This window comes from Thamnophis sirtalis, unplaced genomic scaffold (assembly GCF_051295495.1).
Source record: "Thamnophis sirtalis isolate CommonGarterSnake01/CBP01778 unplaced genomic scaffold, rThaSir2_p1.2 scaffold_4, whole genome shotgun sequence".
In the NCBI taxonomy this organism is placed as follows: domain Eukaryota; kingdom Metazoa; phylum Chordata; class Lepidosauria; order Squamata; family Natricidae; genus Thamnophis; species Thamnophis sirtalis.
This window is the reverse complement of record NW_028261384.1, coordinates 4,353,093-4,374,170: the sequence shown is the minus strand read 5'-3', so window position 1 is coordinate 4,374,170 and position 21,078 is coordinate 4,353,093. Positions and strand designations below refer to the sequence as shown.

The window sequence follows — 21,078 nt, the reverse complement described above, 5'->3', positions numbered from 1 at the left end:
CAATATACAGGAACAAAATCTTTCAGATATGGCTATCCATTCTCTTCAGAACCTTCAGAGATTGAAAACTCTCTCTGTAAGTATCACCATGAGAAAGAAAAGGAAGGAAGGAAGGGTGAAAAGAGAAAAGGGAAAGGACTAGAGAGGAAGAAAGGAAAAATATAACAGAGGGAGAAGGGAGGGAGGAAAGAGAGATCTAAATCAGGTCTCCAATCTTGGCAACTTTAAGACTTGTGGACTTCCTTTTCCCAGAAGTCCACAAGTTTTAAAGTTGCCAAGGTTGGAGACCTCTGATCTAAATCACTATTTTCTATCCTGACAAGTTAGGGATTCTGGGAGTTGAAGTCCACCCTTCAAGCAGCCAAGGTTGAGAAACACTGATCTAAATATAGAGAACATCACAACAGGAAAACGTGCCTGTGAACTTTGGGTTCCCTGCCAAAAAAAAAAAAAGCGATTTTCATCTCTCGAGTAGCTACACCTCCCAATCTTTGGCACTTCTGCGAGGGTCTATGGTTCACTCCCTTAAGGCTTATCAGGGTCCTCGACTCTCTCGCGGTCGCCTCTCGATGGTTCCCGCAGCCGCTCTGGCCGCCCACGTCTTCTCCGTGACTGGAAGTGGGCGGGGCGGAGGGCATTTGTTGTGATGGCAGCCTCTTCCGACGCGGCAGCGAGGCCAGAAGCGAGAGAGGCGAGGTGGGAGCGGCGTCGCGGGAACGGCTGAGGCCTTTTTTTTTTCCTCCCCTTCTCCTGGCTGGAACGGGCAGTCTCGGCCCCACGGCGTCAAGCGGGTGGGCAGCCGGAGTCGTGGGGGCTCGCAGAACGCCCGTGTTGCAGCCTTACCTCGCCTGGTTGTTGGGAGGGCGGTTTGGGACCTCCACCACCCCGTACCTGGCTGCAGCCCAGGGCGCATGCGCAGCTGAGCTTGTCCCTAGGTTCCAGTGAACCCCAACCCCAGAACTTGCCAGAAAGTGCGCATGCGCGGCTTAGCTTGGCCATGGGTGCTAGTGGGAGCCCCTTTCCCCCCGTAGCAAAAATTGGGAGAACAAACTATTTTTGGGATCGCATTTTGAGGCCTTTTCTGATTGGCAGACCAGCCTTTGTGGTGGTGGTGGGCACTTTCTGCCAAGTTTTGCTAGTGGGGAGGGGCTCTCACTTGCGCCCAAGGCCAAGCTAAGCCGCGCATGCGCACTTTCCAAGATTTTTAATAAAAAATAAATGTATTAATGGTATTCATAAAAAAAAACATTGGAATTGGGTTGTATTGTTGCTTCCTCGCGGGTGTGTATGTGTGTTAAATACGGTAGTTCAGTGGTTCCCAAACTTGGCAACTTTAAGACTTGTGGACTTCAACTCCCAGAATTCTCCAGCCAGCTCTGGAGAATTCTGGGAGTTGAAGTCCACAAGTCTTAAAGTTGCCAAGTTTGGGAACCACTTCGGTAGTTCTTTATTATGTGGTGGGGCTTTTAAAAATGTCAAATGCCTCCCCCCTCCAGTCACCGAATCATTTATATATTTATTCCAACCCAAATTATTTATATGTTAAACAAATTAGTCAGTCATCGACTTAACTATTGTTTATTGACCGTTGGAAGTTACAGCGGCGCTGGAAAAAAAATGACTGAAGACTGTTTTGTCCCACTTAACAACCGTCACCTGATCAAAATTCAGGTTTGATCTCCCAGCTTGTTTGTAAACTGTAAACTGACTCATATTTACGACCACCGCAGTGTCCCTGGGCTCACGTGCGACCTTCTGAGGCGACCTTCTGGCCAGCAAAAGTCAGTGGGGAAAGCCGGATTTGTTTAATGACCATGTGGCTAACTTAACAATAGCGTAAGGCGAGAAAGGTTGTAAAATGGAGCAGATCTCAACCACTGTCTTGCCTAGAAACTGAAATTTTGGGGTTTTCTCTTGGATCATAAGTCGACTTGCCCATTAAAGGAATAATTTAAATAATTTTGAGACATTTCAGGATCCTAGGAGGCTGAATAGAACTTGATGCAACCTTCGGAATGGAGGTCATTGCAGGTCAGGGAGAAAAGCCTACATTTTCAGTGAGAGGGCTGGAATTTTGGGCAACCTGGTGCATTCATTATTTTTCCAACTGTTAAGGTTAGATAAAAGGCAGCTATTCTGCTCGATATGCTTTGAGATTTGAAACCAATGTTTTCTTTACGGATCTTTAAAAAAAATTATGTCCAGGTTATAATTACTTCTGTGTATGCTTATTCAGCCGTTTAATATATATTCACCACCTTTATTATTTTTATAAAAAATTCAAACTAGCCAACTTACCCAATACTCCTCCCTCCTCTGATTTTCCCTACAACAACAATCACCCAGGAGGGAGGGCTGGGCTGAGAATGACCTGTGGATACCCTGGGAAGTTTAGCTTCCAAAATACAAATGGACCTCACTTACAACAATTCATTTTGTGACTGTTCAAAGTTACAAACGGCACTGGAAAAAGGTAACTTACGACCATTTTTCACACCTGCAGCCACGGGGAAGCCAGATTTACTTAACAACCATGTTACTAACCTGACAACAGTGGTTAATTTAACTGTGGCAAGAAAGGTCGTAAAATGGGGCAAAATTCACTTAACAAATTTCTCACTTAGCTAGATAATTTTGGGTCCAATTATGGTTGTTAGCCGAGGACAACTTGCAGTTCCACAGTATAAGGTTCAACTTATCTGTGGATAGGCTTATCTGCAGACGTACGGGTAGTCCTCAACTTAACAACCATTCGTTTAGTGACCAAAGTTAGAACAGCACTGAAAACGGTGTTGATAATTTTTCACACTTAATGACCTTTGTGGCAAGTCACGTGATCAAAAATTGGATGCTTGCTAAGCGAGCTTTCGCTTGTTTTACGGTCTTTTTTTTTTTGCCACCGTTGTTAATTGAATTGCTGCAGTTGTTAAGTTACCAACACGGTTGTTAAGTGAATCTGGCTTCCTAATTGGCTTTGCTTTGTCAGAAGGTCGCAAAGGAGAATCCCGTGACACACTGCGACCATTAAAAATACGAGTCAGTTGCCAACCCTCAGTATTTCAATCACGTACCCACAGGGAGGTAGCAATGGTCATAAGTGTGAAAAAAGATCATGTCAACTTTTCAATGCTTAGGTTCGAGCGTCACAATGAACAGCTGTAACTCTCTAAACTAGGGGTGTCAAACTTGATTTCATTGAGGGCCACATCAGGGTTGTGGTTGACCTGGGGGCGGTGGAGTGGCCAGGGGGCATGGCCACGGGGTGGGGAGGCATGGCCATGGGGCATGGTCACTTGAGTTGGGTAGCCCAAGTGCTCTGCCAGCAAAAATGGGCTCCCGAGCTCCGTTTTCAGCTGCGGCCGCCGCCTGCAACCCTCTGCCAGCGAAAACGGGTTCCCCAGTTTCGTTTTCGGCTGCGACCGCCTCCTGCAACCCTCTTGCCAGTGAAAATGGGCTCCTGAGCTCCATTTTCAGCTGCGACCGCCTCCTGCAGCCCTCTGCCAGTGAAAATGGGCTCCTGAGCTCCATTTTCGGCTGCGACTGCCTCCTGCAGCCTCTGCCAGTGAAAACAGGTTCCCCAGTTCCGTTTTTGGCTGCGGCCGCCTCCTGCAACCCTCTGCCAGTGAAAATGGGCTCCTGAGCTCCATTTTTGGCTGCAACTGCCTCCTGCAACCCTCTGCCAGTGAAAAACAGGTTCCCCAGTTCCGTTTTTGGCTGCGGCCGCCTCCTGCAACCCTCTGCCAGTGAAAATGGGCTCCTGAGCTCCATTTTCGGCTGCGACTGCCTCCTGCAACCCTCTGCCAGTGAAAATGGGCTCCTGAGCTCCATTTTTGGCTGCGACCGCCTCCTGCAGCCCTCTGCCAGTGAAAACAGGTTCCCCAGTTCCGTTTTTGGCTGCGGCCGCCTCCTGCAACCCTCTGCCAGTGAAAATGGGCTCCTGAGCTCCATTTTCGGCTGCGACTGCCTCCTGCAGCCCTCTGCCAGTGAAAATGGGCTCCTGAGCTCCATTTTTGGCTGCGACTGACTCCTGCAGCCCTCTGCCAGTGAAAATGGGCTCCTGAGCTCCATTTTTGGCTGCGACTGCCTCCTGCAGCCCTCTGCCAGTGAAAATGGGCTCCTGAGCTCCATTTTCAGCTGCGACCGCCTCCTGCAGCCCTCTGCCAGTGAAAATGGGCTCCTGAGCTCCATTTTCAGCTGCGACCGCCTCCTGCAGCCCTCTGCCAGTGAAAATGGGCTCCTGAGCTCCATTTTCGGCTGCGACTGCCTCCTGCAGCCCTCTGCCAGTGAAAATGGGCTCCTGAGCTCCATTTTCAGCTGCGACCGCCTCCTGCAGCCCTCTGCCAGTGAAAATGGGCTCCTGAGCTCCATTTTCAGCTGCGACCGCCTCCTGCAGCCCTCTGCCAGTGAAAATGGGCTCCTGAGCTCCATTTTCGGCTGCGACTGCCTCCTGCAGCCCTCTGCCAGTGAAAACAGGTTCCCCAGTTCCGTTTTTGGCTGCGGCCGCCTCCTGCAACCCTCTGCCAGTGAAAATGGGCTCCTGAGCTCCATTTTTGGCTGCAACTGCCTCCTGCAACCCTCTGCCAGTGAAAACAGGTTCCCCAGTTCCGTTTTTGGCTGCGGCCGCCTCCTGCAACCCTCTGCCAGTGAAAATGGGCTCCTGAGCTCCATTTTCGGCTGCGACTGCCTCCTGCAGCCCTCTGCCAGTGAAAATGGGCTCCTGAGCTCCATTTTTGGCTGCGACCGCCTCCTGCAACCCTCTGCCAGTGAAAACAGGTTCCCCAGTTCCGTTTTTGGCTGCGGCCGCCTCCTGCAACCCTCTGCCAGTGAAAATGGGCTCCTGAGCTCCATTTTCGGCTGCGACTGCCTCCTGCAGCCCTCTGCCAGTGAAAATGGGCTCCTGAGCTCCATTTTTGGCTGCGACCGCCTCCTGCAGCCCTCTGCCAGTGAAAATGGGCTCCTGAGCTCCATTTTCGGCTGCGACTGCCTCCTGCAGCCCTCTGCCAGTGAAAATGGGCTCCTGAGCTCCATTTTCAGCTGCGACCGCCTCCTGCAGCCCTCTGCCAGTGAAAATGGGCTCCTGAGCTCCATTTTCAGCTGCGACCGCCTCCTGCAGCCCTCTGCCAGTGAAAATGGGCTCCTGAGCTCCATTTTCGGCTGCGACTGCCTCCTGCAGCCCTCTGCCAGTGAAAACAGGTTCCCCAGTTCCGTTTTTGGCTGCGGCCGCCTCCTGCAACCCTCTGCCAGTGAAAATGGGCTCCTGAGCTCCATTTTTGGCTGCAACTGCCTCCTGCAACCCTCTGCCAGTGAAAATGGGCTCCTGAGCTCCATTTTCGGCTGCAACCGCCTCCTGCAACCCTCTGTTAGCAAAAACGGAGCCCTGGAGGGCTGTGGGCCATTCCTTAGCTATTCCCATGGCGCTCCTGGAGGCCAGACCCAGCACCCTGGCTTTGAGTTTGACACCACTGCTCTAACCAAATCATCGTAAGTGGAATAAAAAAATTGGTTTTTTTAATCATCTGCATCAACGGGTCGAAGAGCAATGTGGAGCCCAGATTGTCTCAAATTCCCTTTTTTTCCCCCCTCCCAGGATGTCCCTGTGAGTTCTCCTTCGGAGGATGTCCATGATCCTCTTCACTTGCGTGGTGCGGATAAAGGACGGACTTCCCCTCTCGGCGTCCAGCGATTTCCACCTAGACCCTCAGTTTTTGGAATGCAGGAAGAGACTCAACATCCTGTCCTCCGTCCTGACACAGTATCCAGAACGCGGCACGGCCAAAGAGCGTGACCTCAGTATACAGTAAGTCATTCTCTTGCCTACCACCTAGTCCCGTTTTATGCCTTCGTTGTATTGTTTTGGGTCATTCTGATTGACTTACGAAAGAGCGAATAAATACAGGTAGTCCTCAGCTTACGACCAAAACTTGACACCAAGATTAATGTGGCTAAGTGAAACACTTGATAAGTGAGCTTTGCCCCATTATACGACCTTTTTTTTTTTTTTTTTTTGGCCACAGCTTGTTAAGTGAACCACTGCAATTGTTAGTAAATTAGTAAGACGGTTGTTAAGTGAATCTTGGCTTCCCCTTTTGACTTTGCTCGTCACGTAATTACGTGGCCATTAGGACATTGCGACCGTCATGAATACGAACCGCTTGCCAAGTGTGTGAATTTTGATTGTGTGCGGCCGCTTGGGATGCCTCAACGGTCGTAAGTGTGAAAAATGCACCGTCACCTTTTCAGTTGCAACTTTGGACGGTCACTAAATGAATTGTTGTAAATTGAGGACTACCTGTACACATAATCCAGTGCTGTGGTGGCGCAGTGGTTAGAATGAAGCACTGCAAGGACTTACTCACTGCCCATTGCCAGCAGTTCAATCCTAAGCGGCTTAAAGTTGACTCAGCTTTCCATCCTTCTGAGGTCACTAAAATGAGGACCCAGATTGTTGGGGGAAGAGGCTATAAACTGCTTAGAGGGGGCTGTAAAAGCACTATGAAGCGGTATATGTCTAAGCGCTATTGCTATTGGTACCAATCTTTCTTCTTCTTTGTCTTCGTCTTCTTCTCCTCCTATTCCCCCTCCTCCTCTCTGCAAACCCCACTCCCTTCCAAACCTGCTGATGTTAATCAGTTGGGTCATGAAACATCTGCAAGAAAGCTACGAAATTCAGAGAGCAGCAAGGACCCCACAGTCATCGTCGTCTTCTCCTCCTCCTCCTCCTCCTCCTCCTCCTCCCTCCTCCTCCTCCTCTTCTTCTCCTTCTTCTTCCTCCTCTTCCTCCTCCTCCTCTTCTTCTCCTTCCTCCTCCTCCTCCTCTTCTTCTCCTTCCTCCTCCTCTTCTTCTTCTTCTTCTCCTCCCTCCCCTCCTCCTCCTCCTCCTCTTCTCCTTCTTCTTCCTCCTCCTCTTCTTCTCCTTCCTCCTCCTCCTCCTCTTCTTCTCTTTCCTCCTCCTCCTCCTCCTCCTCCTCCTCCTCCTTCTCCTCCTCCTTCTCTTCTCCTTCTCCTTCTCCTTCTCCTTCTCCTTCTCCTTCTTCTTCTTCTTCTATATAACGTGTTTCACAAATATTTTTGGGGAGGGCTTATTTTAGCCCAAGCGCTCAAAAGCCCAATTGGGCTTATTATCTGGGGAAGTCTTATTTTCAGGGAAACAGGGTATATAAAAGTGTGTGTGTGTGTGTGTGTGTATGTCTGTGTGTATGTTCATCAGAACTCTGGAACGCCTCAAGCAATTTCAACCAAACTTGGTACACAGATGACTTAATCTCTGGAAACAAATACTGTGGCAGTAAGGTACCCCTAACACTCCTCAGTGTGTGTGTTCTGTTAAGATACATCCTGTTGTGTCTTAAAATGGCTTCCACTGTACTGCCGTAAAATGGATTCTACTGTACAGCGCAGTGGAGTTGCCATGGTAACGGCTTCACGGTACTCTACAAGGAGGCTCCCTCTGGTAAGGGGGAAAATCCAACATTAGAAATTACAGTTGGTCCGCACATTTCCCCACTATAAATAAATACCAGGGGCAACGCCTTAGTCAAGCAATAAAAACACATTCTACAGATATAATCCTAAAACCATAGCGCCATCTAGCATCGGGAAATAGAAATTCATCTTGCACAGAGAGGTCTTGACTTGACAGCCACAATTGAGCCCATAGCAAAATTTATGTTGTTAAATGAGACGTTTGTTAAGTTTGTTCCATTTTACGTCTTCCCTTGCCACTTTTGTTAAGTGAATCACTGCAGTTGTTAGGTTAGTAACACAGTTAATAAAGTCAATCTGGCTTCACCGCTGACCTTGCTTGCTATGGAGGTTGCTAAAAGGTGATCATAGGACCCCAGGACACAGCCACTCTTCATAAATAGGAACCAATTGTCAAGTGCCCGAATTTTGATCATGTGACCCTGGGGATGCTGCAACGGTCATAAGTGTGGGGAAATGGTCGTAAGTCACTGTTTTCAGTGCCATTGTAACTTTGAACAGTTACTAAACAAACGTAAGTTGAGGATTTCCTTTGCCTTGGGGCCCCCAACTTATAACCATAATGGAACCCCTTAATTTATGTTGCTGTGTCAGCCTCCTACCTGTAGGCAGGTGAGCATTTTCCATAGGATCTCCCCCACTGTGAAATACCTTCCTTTATATAGTAAAGGTAAAGGTTCCCCTCGCACGTATGTGCCAGTCGTTCCTGACTCTAGGGGGCGGTTCTCATCTCTGTTTCAAAGCCGAAGAGCCAGTGCTGTCCGAAGATGTCTCCGTGGTCACGTGGCCGGCATGACTCAATGCCGAAGGAGCGCGGAATGCTGTTCCCTTCCCACCAAAGGTGGTTCCTGTTTTTCTACTTGCATTGTTTACCTGCTTTCGAACTGCTAGGTTGGCAGAAGCTGGGACAAGTCACAGGAGCTCGCTCTGTTACGCGGCCCTGGGGATTCGAACTGCCAAACTGCCGACCTTTCTGATCGACAAGCTCAGCGTCTTAGCCACTGAGCCACCTCTTCACACACACATACACACACACACTGCTTGTGGTTCCCCACTGAACTCTCAGGTTAATCCTAGATCTTTTCTTTCTCAGCTTCCACACCGCTGGGGGCATCTCCTGTACCTGCATTGCCATCAGCAGTTACCCCGCGGTGATGGCCTTCTGTTTCCTGGAAGAGCTCCGGTCTAAATTTGCCATGTCCTACAATGCCACCAGTGTCAGCCTGGCTTCCAGGCCGTACGCTTTCCTCGAATTCGGTATGTTGTTGGTTTGCCTTTGTGTCTTTCTCTTCTGGGGGGACAGGGGACGGGGGAATTTAGCATGTCATTGCTGTGAGGTGCTCTCTTACCATGGTTGTTTTCTTGCAGACATTCCACTTCTGGCCCTGGTGATGTTCGGTAGTTGGGTCATGAAATGTCTGTAAGAAGGCAACCAGGTTCAGAGAGCACCTGTTGTAGAAAAAACAGGACATGCAAGCCAGCTCTTCAGGGAAGGAATAGTTTATTTGCGCAGGTTCGTAGCAAAGAATAATTGGCCTGAACGGGGAAACCCTCTCTGCGTGCACCGTGCCCCATGCGCATGCATCCCCCTGTGCGCATGCGCACCTGACTCCCGCTGAGCTGGGGCGACAATTGGCCATGCCCTCAGAGACGACTCTGCATGCCACAGGTTTCACCATCATGGCCCTTAGCTAATCTTCCAGGTTTTCTGGAAATAAGATTTGAGATTTGAGAGATTTGAGATGCTTTATTTATATGCCGCCCTTTTCCCTGGGGGGACTCAGGGCGGCTCACAACTCAAGGGGAAGGGAGGACAAACAAGTCACAAACATGAAAAACAATACATCATTAAAAACACAACAGTCATACAATTCGAGTGGGGTTGAAATCTTTAGCCCCAGGCCTGTCGGGACAGCCAGGACTTAAGGGCTACGCGGAAGGCCTGGAGGGTGGTGAGGGTACGAATCTCCACGGGGAGTTCGTTCCAGAGGGTCGGAGCAGCCACCAAGAAGGCTCTCCTCCGCGTAGTTGCCAGTCGGCATTGACCGGCAGATGGAACTCGGAGGAGGCCTAATCGATGAGATCTAAAAGGTCGCGTGGAGGTAATTGGCAGTAGGCGGTCTCTCAAGTACCCAGATCCAATACCATGCAGGGCTTTGTAGGTGACAAGTAGCACCTTGAAGCGCACTCGGAGATCGACAGGTAGCCAGTGCAGCTCGCGGAGGATAGGTGTTACGTGGGTGAAACGAGGTGCACCCACGATCGCTCGCGCGGCCGCATTCTAGACCAGCTGAAGTCGCCGAATGCTCTTCAAGGGCAGCCCCATGTAGAGCACATTGCAGTATTCCAGCCCAGAGGTCACAAGGGCACGAGTGACTGTTGTGAGAGCCTCCCGGTTCAGGTAGGGTCGCAACTGGCGCACCAGGCGAACCTGGGCAAATGCCCCCCTGGTCACAGCCGACAAATGGTGTTCAAAAGTCAGCTGTGGGTCCAGGAGGACTCCCAAGTTGCGGACCCTATCTGAGGGGCGTAGTATTTGACCCCCCAGCCTGAGAGATGGAACACTTGGCCAATTAGTGGGAGGGAAGCACAGCAGCCACTCGGTTTTATCTGGATTGAGTACAAGCTTGTTAACCCCCATCCAGTCTCTAACGGCTTCAAGGCCCTGGCTCATCACGTCCATCGCTTCATTGAGTTGGCACGGGGCGGACAGATACAACTGTGTATCGTCCGCGTATTGATGGTATTTTATCCCGTGCCGTCGAATGATCTCGCCCAGCGGTTTCATGTAGATGTTAAAAAGAAGGGGGGACAGGACCGAACCCTGCGGCACCCCATATGTTAGGGGCCTGGGGGTCGATCTCTGCCCTCCGACTAACACCGACTGCGACCTGTCCGAGAGGTAAGAGGAGAACCACCGTAAAACAGTGCCTCCCACCCCCACCTCCCGCAGTCGTCGCAGAAGGATACCATGGTTGATGGTATCGAAAGCCGCTGAGAGGTCAAGGAGTACCAGGATGGAGGCATGGCCTCCATCCCTGGCTCTCCAGAGATCATCGGTCAATGCGACTAAAGCGGTTTCTGTGCTGTAGCCAGGCCTGAAGCCTGACTGGAATGGATCAAGATAACTGATAGTAAGATACAAATAGTTCTCGACTTGCAACGGTTCGCTTACTGACTGTTCGAACTTAACAAACAGCACTGAAAAATTGACCGATGGCCGTTTTTTACACTTAGGACCGTTGCATGCTCAGGTGATCAAAATTCGAACGCTTGGTAACTGACTCCTATTTATGACCGTCACTGTGTCCTGGAGGGGGGGGTGTCACACGACCCACTTTTGCGACCTTCTGATAAGCAGAGGCAATGGGGGAACCCCAGATTCGCTCTACAACACTGTGGCTAAAACTTAACGACTGCAGTGGAATGAAACGGGGCAAAAGCTCTCTAAAACAAACGTCTCACTTAGCAACAGAAACTTTGGGCTCCGTTGGGGTCGTAAGTCGAGGACTACCTCTAATCTCCAGGTGTGGTTCGACCCCTGTAAAGTGCCAAGCTCCATCCGGGGGGCGGGGGTGGGTGGGTGGGCTTTTGCGAAATGCGCTCCGGTATTTTCTTATTTTCAGATAAAGTTCTCGTTGTCTTTTTGCCGCGCAGACAGCGTCATCCAGAAAACCCAAAACCAATTCAACCACACCAACTGCGCTCAGCCGAAGTTCGACGTTGCCAAAATGCAGGAGGAGCTTCGCCTGCGGCCTCCGGCCCTCGTCAGCTGGGAAGACATGGAACTGGTCAACGGGATGGTGAACGGCCGGGCGGAAGTCCACCTCGAGGCAGGTGAGTTACGGGTAGCTTTTATCAGCCGACTGAAATAATGGCAGAAGCCTAAAGAAGAGTTGTAAATTCCCTACCAAAAAGGGTTCAATCTCCACCTTTGCTGGATGTCCTTTCCTCTTTGAACCCAGGTGAGTGATTGGTCAGTCCACAGAAAAAAGAAAAAAAAACGCGATCTTAAATCTTAAAAAGTGTCCCGGAGCGGAATTAGCAGCTAACTGGCTTTGTAAGTTTACGTTTGTAAGTTTAATTTTATTTATAGGCCGCCCAATCCCGGAGGGCTCCGGGCGGCTTACAGAAGGGAAAAGAAAGGAAATAAAAATAAAATATGACATGTTAAAACGACACAGATACATTCATTTTTTCAGGGAATGTCATTGAAAAAAAGGTTGCAGAGGAGGGAGGTTAAAGCACCAAAACCTCAGAGGGTTTCTGTGTTCTGCAATTTGGAAGTGAAGGGGGGGGGAAAAATATCAGCCACTGAAAGGAAGTCTCCATTCTCCTTACCTTCTTCTATTCTTTGTGGATTAAAAGCCTTTTTTTGATGGCTATTGACAGCTAGCTGTGGGGGTTGCTTTGCGGTTTGGAGAGAGCCGTTTACCGGGGAGCAGGAAATACTACACTGGCCAGTGAAGAAAAATAATAATAATAATAGTAACAACAGAGGGAAGTCCTTGTTTTAATTTTTGTGGATTTAAAGCGCTTTGAAAGAAAAGTGTGTGTGTGTGTGGGGGGGAAATAGTGGAAGACACTTTGAAGGAGTCAAAGCTGTCAATTCCTTTTCTGATTCCCCTGTAGCTCCTGCTTGCCGGATGCAGCCCATCTCTTCTTTGGGGATCCTCTCTCTCATCCTCAACATCATGTGCGGTGCGCTCAACCTCATCCGAGGGGTTCATCTGGCGGAATATGCGTGGCAGGTAACTGGGCTGCTAATTTGGGGGCCAAGAGAGTCAGTTTGGACCACTGGTGAAGAAGGTGCTGGCTTAGAATCCAGGAGATGGAGAGTTCTAGTCCCAACTTTAGCCATGAACTCCATCTGGGTGACTTTGGGCCAATCACCAGGAGACGGAGAGTTCTAGTCCTGCCTTAGGTATGAAAGCCAGCTGGGTGACTTTGGGCCAATCACCAGGAGATGGTGAGTTCTAGTCCCACCTTAGGTGTGAAAGCCAGCTGGGTGACTTTGGGCCAATCACTAGGAGATGGAGAGTTCTAGTCCTGCCTTAGGTATGAAAGCCAGCTGGGTGACTTTGGGCCAATCACCAGGAGACGGTGAGTTCTAGTCCTGCCTTAGATATGAAAGCCAGCTGGGTGACTTTGGGCCAATCACTAGGAGATGGAGAGTTCTAGTCTTGCCTTAGGTATGAAAGCCAGCTGGATGACTTTGGGCCAATCACCAGGAGATGGTGAGTTCTAGTCCCACCTTAGGTGTGAAAGCCAGCTGGGTGACTTTGGGCCAATCACTAGGAGATGGAGAGTTCTAGTCCTGCCTTAGGTATGAAAGCCAGCTGGGTGACTTTGGGCCAATCACCAGGAGACGGTGAGTTCTAGTCCCACCTAGGGCCCCCCTTCACCCCTGGATTTCTCTGTGCTCTGCTTAATGACCTTTATGCTTGATTAACCACCACATCAGGGAGCATAGCAGTGTCGGTTGTTAAATGAGATGATCGGTGGTCACTCCAGTTAACAGCTGCCTCAACTTGCGACCCTAATGGGCAGGCTCCATTACAGTCAGAAGGCAAGGACTGCCTGTAGGGTAACTAATTCAGATCCTGCCCCAGGGGTGCCAAAGTATCTGCTTTAAAAAGGAGGGGGGGGGAACCATGGTTAACGTTTCACTGGATCTGTTTTTCGTTGCATTGGCTGACTCAATTTGACCTTGAAATTTAATTTGACCCTTTTAATTCTTCTTCCCCTAGGAAGATGGGCAAGAAATTAGGAACGTCGTAGCGTTTCTGCTGCCTTTCCTGTCCTGCTTCGGTTTGGTGAGTATCTTATATATTTTCTGTTTTTTTGGGTGGGGGGGGATTTAAATGACTTAAAGGTTCCTCAGCTTGCTGAAATACCTTCATTGACCACAAAGGTGCCTTGTTTTTCTCTCTCAAAAGGCAACTAGACTGTTTTTTAATTGAAGGAAGAGGAGAAACACGGTTTGCTTCCTATTCAAGAAGCTTCATCAGTTTTGTTTATACATTACTAGCCGATAACCCGGTGTTGCCCCGGGTATTTATTTATAGTGGGGAATCGTCTGGACCAAACGTAATTTCTAATGCTGGATTTTCCCCCTTGCCAGAGGGAGCCCCCTGGGGGAGTACTGTGAAGCCGTTACCATGGCAACTCCACTGCGCTGTACAGCAGAAGACATTTTACGGCAGTACAGTAGAAGCCATTTGAAGGCACAACAGGCTGCATCTTAATAGAACACATACACCTTGGTCCTTGGTGGCCTCTGAGCTCGGTGGCTTTTTTGCAGATGTTTCATGACCCAACTAGTTAACATCAGCAGGGCTAGAAGGAAGGTGGGTTTGCAGAAAGGAAGAGGAGGAAAATGAAGAAGAAGAGGAGGAGGAGGAGGAGGAGGAAGAGGAGGAGAATAATATATAAAACATTTTCCTCTTCTTCCTCAAATATATAAAACTTTCCTCTTTTTCTCAAATAAAGAACAGTCCTATTGCCTTTTGAAAAGGGAAAAAAAAACACTTTTAAGAGAAATGTGGCCTGGATTACTGAGAATCTACCTAGTCTCTGATTTATCAGTTGATAACCAAAAGCCTATCATGGATTTGTTATAAAGCAGTTTCTTCTATACGTATCTCTTTATCTTCAGGATGCCTGTAAATCAGATACTGGCAGATTTTCAGTGCTGGCACTGAAAAAAACATAAAATTAAAAACGATTTAAGATTTGACAATGTAAACCAATTGGCATCCAATTTCTGAGAAATCAAGATTTTTTAATGTTCTGCGTCGAGAGTTTGCAAGGGTTGAGATAAGACCTAGCGATCTTGTTAAGAGTTAGATCTTTCCACCGAAGAATTTTGATGACTTCATATAAAACCTTAGGAGAGTAAATTCAGTTTAATGCCTCGTTTTCGTTTTAGATCGCTGGCTGGTTTTAACAACCATTCAATGTTAAAAGGGACTGAAAAAATGACATGACCATTTTTCACACATGACCATTTTTAGCATCCCCGTGGTCACATGATCAAAATCTGGCCGCTTGGCAACTGACTCCTATTTATGACGGTTGCGACCTTCTGACTAGCAAAGTCAAGTGGGAAGCCAGATTCACTTAACAACCATACTAATTTATCAACGGCAGTGATTCACTTAACAACGGTGGCAAGAAAGGTCGTAAAATGAGCCAACCCCCCCTTTTTTTAACTACCATCATTTTAACTACCATTTTAGCAACAGAAATGTTGGTCTCAATCGTGGTCGTACATTGAGGACTAGCTGTAATCCAGTTAATAACATTTTTAATACAGGTAATCCTCAAACTTGCGTCTGCACTGAATGAGAGGTACTTGGTTCTTTTAGCACACAGTTACGATTTGCGACCTCCTCTGTCCATTTCTGATGAGCAAAGTCACTGGGGAAGCATCAGGAAGTGGCAAATGGCAACCACGTGGGCTCATCGCTTAACGACCTGTGGGTGATTGTTCTGACCCAGCTCCCCAAATACGACAAACCCTCTGAAGTGAACTCAAAGATTCCTGTATTAGGAGCACCAGCAGCCCCTGCAAAAAGTTTCTCTCTCAACGACGGCTATCAAGTCTGTCCAGCAGGGAGATGAATAGTTGTCTGCCACACCTATTCATCTCCGCCCCCTGCCTTTTATCCCCAGAGCTACGGTGGGGCTCTGCTAGCAGCATTGGCTCTTCCATCCCAAGGACCGGCCCATAGATTTCCACTGCTCTCCTCTCCCCTGTGCCTTCTGCACACCTATTCATCTCCGCCCCCTGCCTTTTATCCCCAGAGCTAGGGTGGGGCTCTGCTAGCAGCATCGGCTCTTCCATCCCGAGGACCGGCCCATAGATTTCCTCTGCTCTCCTCTCCCCTCTGTCTTCTGCACACCTATTCATCTCTGCCCCCTGCCTTTTATCCCCAGAGCTAGGGTGGGGCTCTGCTAGCAGCATTGGCTCTTCCATCCCAAGGACTGGCCCATAGATTTCCTCTGCTCTCCTCTCCCCTCTGTCTTCTGCACACCTATTCATCTCTGCTCCCTTCCTTTTATCCCCAGAGCTAGGGTGGGGCTCTGCTAGCAGCATCGGCTCTTCCATCCCGAGGACCGGCCCATAGATTTCCTCTGCTCTCCTCTCCCCTCTGTCTTCTGCACACCTATTCATCTCTGCTCCCTGCCTTTTATCCCCAGAGCTAGGGTGGGGCTCTGCTAGCAGCATTGGCTCTTCCATCCCAAGGACTGGCCCATAGATATCCTCTGCTCTCCTCTCCCCTCTGTCTTCACACCTATTCATCTCTGCCCCCTGCCTTTTATCCCCAGAGCTAAGGTGGGGCTCTGCTAGCAGCATTGGCTCTTCCATCCCAAGGACCGGCCCATAGATTTCCACTGCTCTCCTCTCCCCTCTGTCTTCTGCACACCTATTCATCTCTGCCCTCTGCCTTTTATCCCCAGAGCTAGAGTGGGGCTTTGCTAGTAGAGGTGGCTCTTCCATCTTAAGGACCGGCCCATAGATTTCCACTGCTCTCCTCTCCCCTCTGTCTTTTGTGCATCTGCACACTGGACCCAGGTGTTCCTCCTCCTCCTCATCAGCCACCTCCAGATCTGGGAGTGTTGACTCTCCATCTGAGGGCTGCCCAGGCTCCGCCCTTGTCTCTCTCTCTTTTTCTGCCAGCTCCCTTCCCTCTTCCCCCTCGGAGCTCTCAGGTTGCCTCGATGCTGGACCTGACTCCCACCTGTCCTCCTCATCCGATTTGGCTGCTGGCCGACAGGCAACAACAGTGATTCACTTAACAATGATAACAACCGTTGCACTTTACATCCACGTTGCTTACCGATTCCGGTCCCCATTGCCGTCACAAACCAGACACTACCTATATTACATTTGTATCCTTGCTTACTTAACAGTTGTCTTTTTTTTTTTCCTCCCTCACAATTAATTTTTCGCAGTGTTACCTCTACCTGTTCTACACTTCCGCCCGGAAGACCAAAGTCTCCATCCTATTCGTGACCGTCTTCCTCTGCAACCTCTACCTATATGGATTACGGAACCACTGGCAGATTCTCTTCCACGTGGCCGTTGCGGCCTTTTCTTCTCACCAGGTCCTCACCCGGCGGGTGGCCGAGAAACCCCTGGATTTGGGGGTGTGAGAAAGGACACCCCACGACATCCCAGAACGGGTCATTTTGGGGGGGAAAAAGTCTCAGCTTTCAAACCTATCCGCTCTGAGCAGATTGACTCGTAAATCTGGCGGTTGTTTTTTTCTTTCCGTCCTTGCTCAAAATAATGCAAAAAAAAAGAAAAAGAAAGAAAAGCACTATTATTATTATTTTTTTAGACCTGTGACAGGCAGCAAAGGAAATAACCGTCTAAAGAAAGGAAGCTTGCAATCGTTGTGGATTAATTTGTTTAATCCGAGAAAAGGACGCAGGATGTGTGCCCTGAAGAAGACGCTCCCTGCTCTGGATTCAAGTAGAAATTCAAGAGTTTTTGAGGCTGCCGTCTGGATTTTCCATCCATTTTTATTTTTTATTTTTTATTTTGTTATTGTTGCTGTTCCTTTCAAGTGGAGAACAGAAAGCCACTTACATACTGATAATCTGGGAAAATCAACCTGGGGAAAAAAAAATCAGATGCACTGAATACTCCCAAAATCCTAAGCTTCCTCCAAAGTTGAGCATTGGAACTTGGTTGCAACCATTTTGGGGGGGGGGGAATTTACCTCCCCCGTTTAAAGCACAAGATTATTCACCAAGCATTTTAGGGTTTATATGTATATATATATAGACATACAGACATACAGCCAAAGTGGGCCATTGCTGTCATAATGCATATATAATTTATTATTATATTATTTGGGGGAGGAATCGTTTGGGAAACTGACTTGAATCTCGTCTGCGTTAGACGAAATTGTAGATAAATGTATTTATATTGAGCTGTGGGTAGAGAAGGCCACAGCCTTGAAACAACAATGAGGGCGAAGGTGCCTTCAGATAATATCCTGTAAATGTTTCCTGCACATATAGCCTGCTCCTCATTTTGGATTAAAACTTGGTTACACAGTTTCATGTTCATTATGGCATTTTTTTGTAGAATTTTCTCATCTATCTAGATTTTGGCAGAGTTTCTACATACAGGTGTTTACACGGAATAATAATAATAATAATAATAATAATAATAATAATAATAATAATAATAATACAAGAAACATCAATGAAGCTGTAGAGATTGTAAAACAGCAGATAACAGCAACAGCTAGAAAAATTGAAAGATATGAGGCACGAATCATCCAATATAAACAAAATCAGCAATTTCGATCAGACCAACGGCGTTTTTATCAAAGTCTTAATGTAAATGGTGACACCAAAAGTGAAAAACCAGAAAAACAGGCCACAGTTGAATTCTGGAAAGAATTGTGGGAAAATGCAAAGGACTACAACAAGGAAGCAAAGTGGATACATGACTTTGAGAAAAGCATTGGCAACAAACAAATGCAAGTATTAGAAATAACAACTGAGATGGTCAAAAATCAAGTTAAAAAGGTAAAGAATTGGACATCACCTGGAAAGGACCAATTACATGGTTTCTGGCTCAAATATCTGACCAGTTTACATGCAATATTGGCCAGGCAACTGAATGAAATTTTACAAAAGGGCCAAATTGATGAATGGTTGACAACTGGAAAAACATACTTGATTCAGAAAGATCCAACTAAAGGAACAACACCTGAAAACTATAGACCAATAACATGCTTGCCAACAACCTTCAAATTACTCACAGGCATTATTGCAGATAACATGATGGATTATTTGGAAACAAACAACATCTTGCCAGTAGAGCAAAAAGGCAACAAAAGAAGGAGCAGGGGCACAAAAGATCAACTTCTAATTGATAAAATGATATTAGAAAATTGTAAGAACAGAAAAACGAACTTGAATATGGTCTGGATTGATTACAAAAAGGCATTTGACTCACTGCCACATAGTTGGATCATAAAATGCTTAGAAACAACTGGCATTAGCAAAAATATTACATCCTTTACTGAAAAGGCAATGAAACAATGGAGAACTGAGTTGGCAGTAGGAAATGAGAGCTACGGAATGGTTAATATCAAGCGAGGAATTTTCCAGGGTGATTCACTTTCACCTCTTCTCTTCATCATCGCAATGATCCCACTATCAGTAATCTTAAAAAAAATGAAATTAGGCTACCAAACAGCCAAAAAAGCTGAAAAAATTTCGCATTTACTATATATGGATGATTTGAAACTCTATGGAAAGTCAGAAATAGAAATCCAATCATTGACAAATACAGTCCGAGTATTCAGTACCGATATTTCAATGCAGTTTGGCATGGAAAAATGCGCCACTGTATCCATAAAAAGGGGCAAAATCACTGCATCTGAGGGAATTGAAATGCCCAATGGCCAACTAATTAAATGCAAAGAAAATGAAGCCTACAAATACTTAGGCATTCTGCAGTTGGATAACATCAAGCATGGAGAAGTAAAAACTATTGTCAGACGAGAGTACACCAACAGTTAGGAAAATTTTGAAATCTAAATTGAATGGTGGAAATACAATCAAGGCCATAAATACCTGGGCAATACCAGTTATAAGATACACAGCTGGCATAGTTAACTGGACACAAACTGATTTGGACCTTTTGGACCGAAAAACCAGGAAACTAATGACAATGCACTACAGTTTACATCCACGTGGTGATACTGATAGACTATATCTGCCCCGAAAATCAGGTGGCAGAGGATTATTACAAGTGAAGCAAACAGTTGAAGAAGAAAAACATGCACTGGCTGATTATTTAAAAGAAAGTCAAGAACATCTATTAATCGAAGTAAAGAACAAAAATCTACTGAAGGCCCAACAGACAAAACAAGAATACAGAAAAGATGTGATAAAATCAAGAATGGAGAGTTGGCAGAACAAAGCACTGCATGGTCAATTTCTGGAAAAAATAAAAGATAAAGTGGACAGGGAACAAACTTGGTTATGGTTAAAAACAGGTACATTAAAGAAAGAAACAGAGTCACTAATCCTGGCTGCGCAAGAACAAGCTATCCGCACAAATGCCATTAAGGCCAAAATTGAAAAATCCTCTGATGATGCCAAATGCAGACTTTGCAAAGAAGCTGACGAAACTGTTGATCACATACTCAGCTGCTGTAAAAAAATCGCGCAGACTGATTATAAATTGCGGCACAATTCAGTAGCACAAATGATCCATTGGAATTTGTGCAAAAATTATAATATTAAAACAGCAACAAACTGGTGGGAACATCAGCCTGAAAAAGTCACCGAAAATCAGATGGTCAAGATCTTGTGGGATTTCCATATACAAACCGACAAAATACTGGCGCATAATACACCAGACATCACACTGGTTGAGAAAAATAAGGTCACAATCATAGACATCGCAATACCAGGTGATAGCAGGGTCGCCGAGAAGGAACATGAAAAAATCGCAAGATACCAGGACTTAAAAATCGAAATTCAACGACTATGGCACAAACCAGCAGTGGTAATTCCAGTGGTAATTGGCACACTGGGTGGTATTCCAAAAGCACTGGAATTACATTTAAAACAGTTAAAAATTGACAAAATCACCATCAGTCAAATGCAAAAAGCCGCACTGCTTGGATCTGCACGCATATTACGAAAATACGTTATGTCCTAGGCCCCTGGGTGGGGCCCGACCAGTAACCAATGCCAAATCCGGCGAAACAACTGGCCGCTGTGATACAATTGTACAATAATAATAATAATAATAATAATAATAATAATAATAATAATAATAATAATAAATGACGTCCTAGGCCCCTGGGTGGGGCCCGACTAGTAACCAATGCCAAATCCGGCGAAACAACTGGCCGCTGTGATACAATTGTACAACAACAACAATAATAATAATAATAATATAATAATAGTGTATTATGCACCAGACAAAATACTGGCGCATAATACACCAGACATCACATTGGTTGAGAAAAATAAGGTCACAATCATAGACATCGCAATAGCAGGTGATAGCAGGGTCGCCGAGAAGGAACATGAAAAAATCGCAATATACCAGGACTTAAAAATCGAAATTCAACGACTATGGCACAAACCAGCAGTGATAATTCCAGTGGTAATTGGCACAATGGGTGCTATTCCAAAAGCACTGGAATTACGTTTAAAACAGTTAAAAATTGACAAAATCACCATCAGTCAAATGCAAAAAGCCGCACTGCTTGGATCTGCACGCATATTACGAAAATACGTTACGACATCCTAGGCCCCTGGGTGGGGCCCAACTAGTAACCAATGCCAAATCCGGCGAAACAACTGGCCGCTGTGATACAATTGTGTAATAATAATTCAGCCAAAGAAGCTGAAAAAATTTCGCATTTACTATATATGGATGATTTGAAACTCTATGGAAAGTCAGAAATAGAAATCCAATCATTGACAAACACAGTCCAAGTATTCAGCACCGATATTTCAATGCAGTTTGGCATGGAAAAATGCGCCACTGTATCCATAAAAAGGGGCAAAATCACTGCATGTGAGGGAATTGAAATGCCC

The 21,078-nt window shown here is 46.9% G+C and overlaps 1 protein-coding gene across 2 annotated transcripts; it reads left to right on the top strand.

Moving 5' to 3' along the window:
• Positions 1-612: 612 nt before the first annotated feature.
• SEC22C (SEC22 homolog C, vesicle trafficking protein) lies at positions 613-16,785 on the top strand. Of its 2 annotated transcripts, none has more exons than XM_087711812.1 (7): positions 613-696; positions 5,588-5,797; positions 8,576-8,739; positions 11,140-11,319; positions 12,115-12,233; positions 13,233-13,298; positions 16,444-16,785. In XM_087711812.1, exons 2-7 carry the CDS (start codon positions 5,616-5,618, stop codon positions 16,642-16,644), a joined length of 912 nt encoding a protein of 303 aa, XP_087567938.1. In that variant the 5' UTR covers positions 613-696; positions 5,588-5,615; the 3' UTR covers positions 16,645-16,785. The 2 variants fall into 2 exon arrangements, with proteins under 2 accessions (XP_087567938.1, XP_087567939.1); XM_087711813.1 differs by having other exon boundaries at positions 654-791.
• The last annotated feature ends 4,293 nt before the right edge of the window (positions 16,786-21,078 follow it).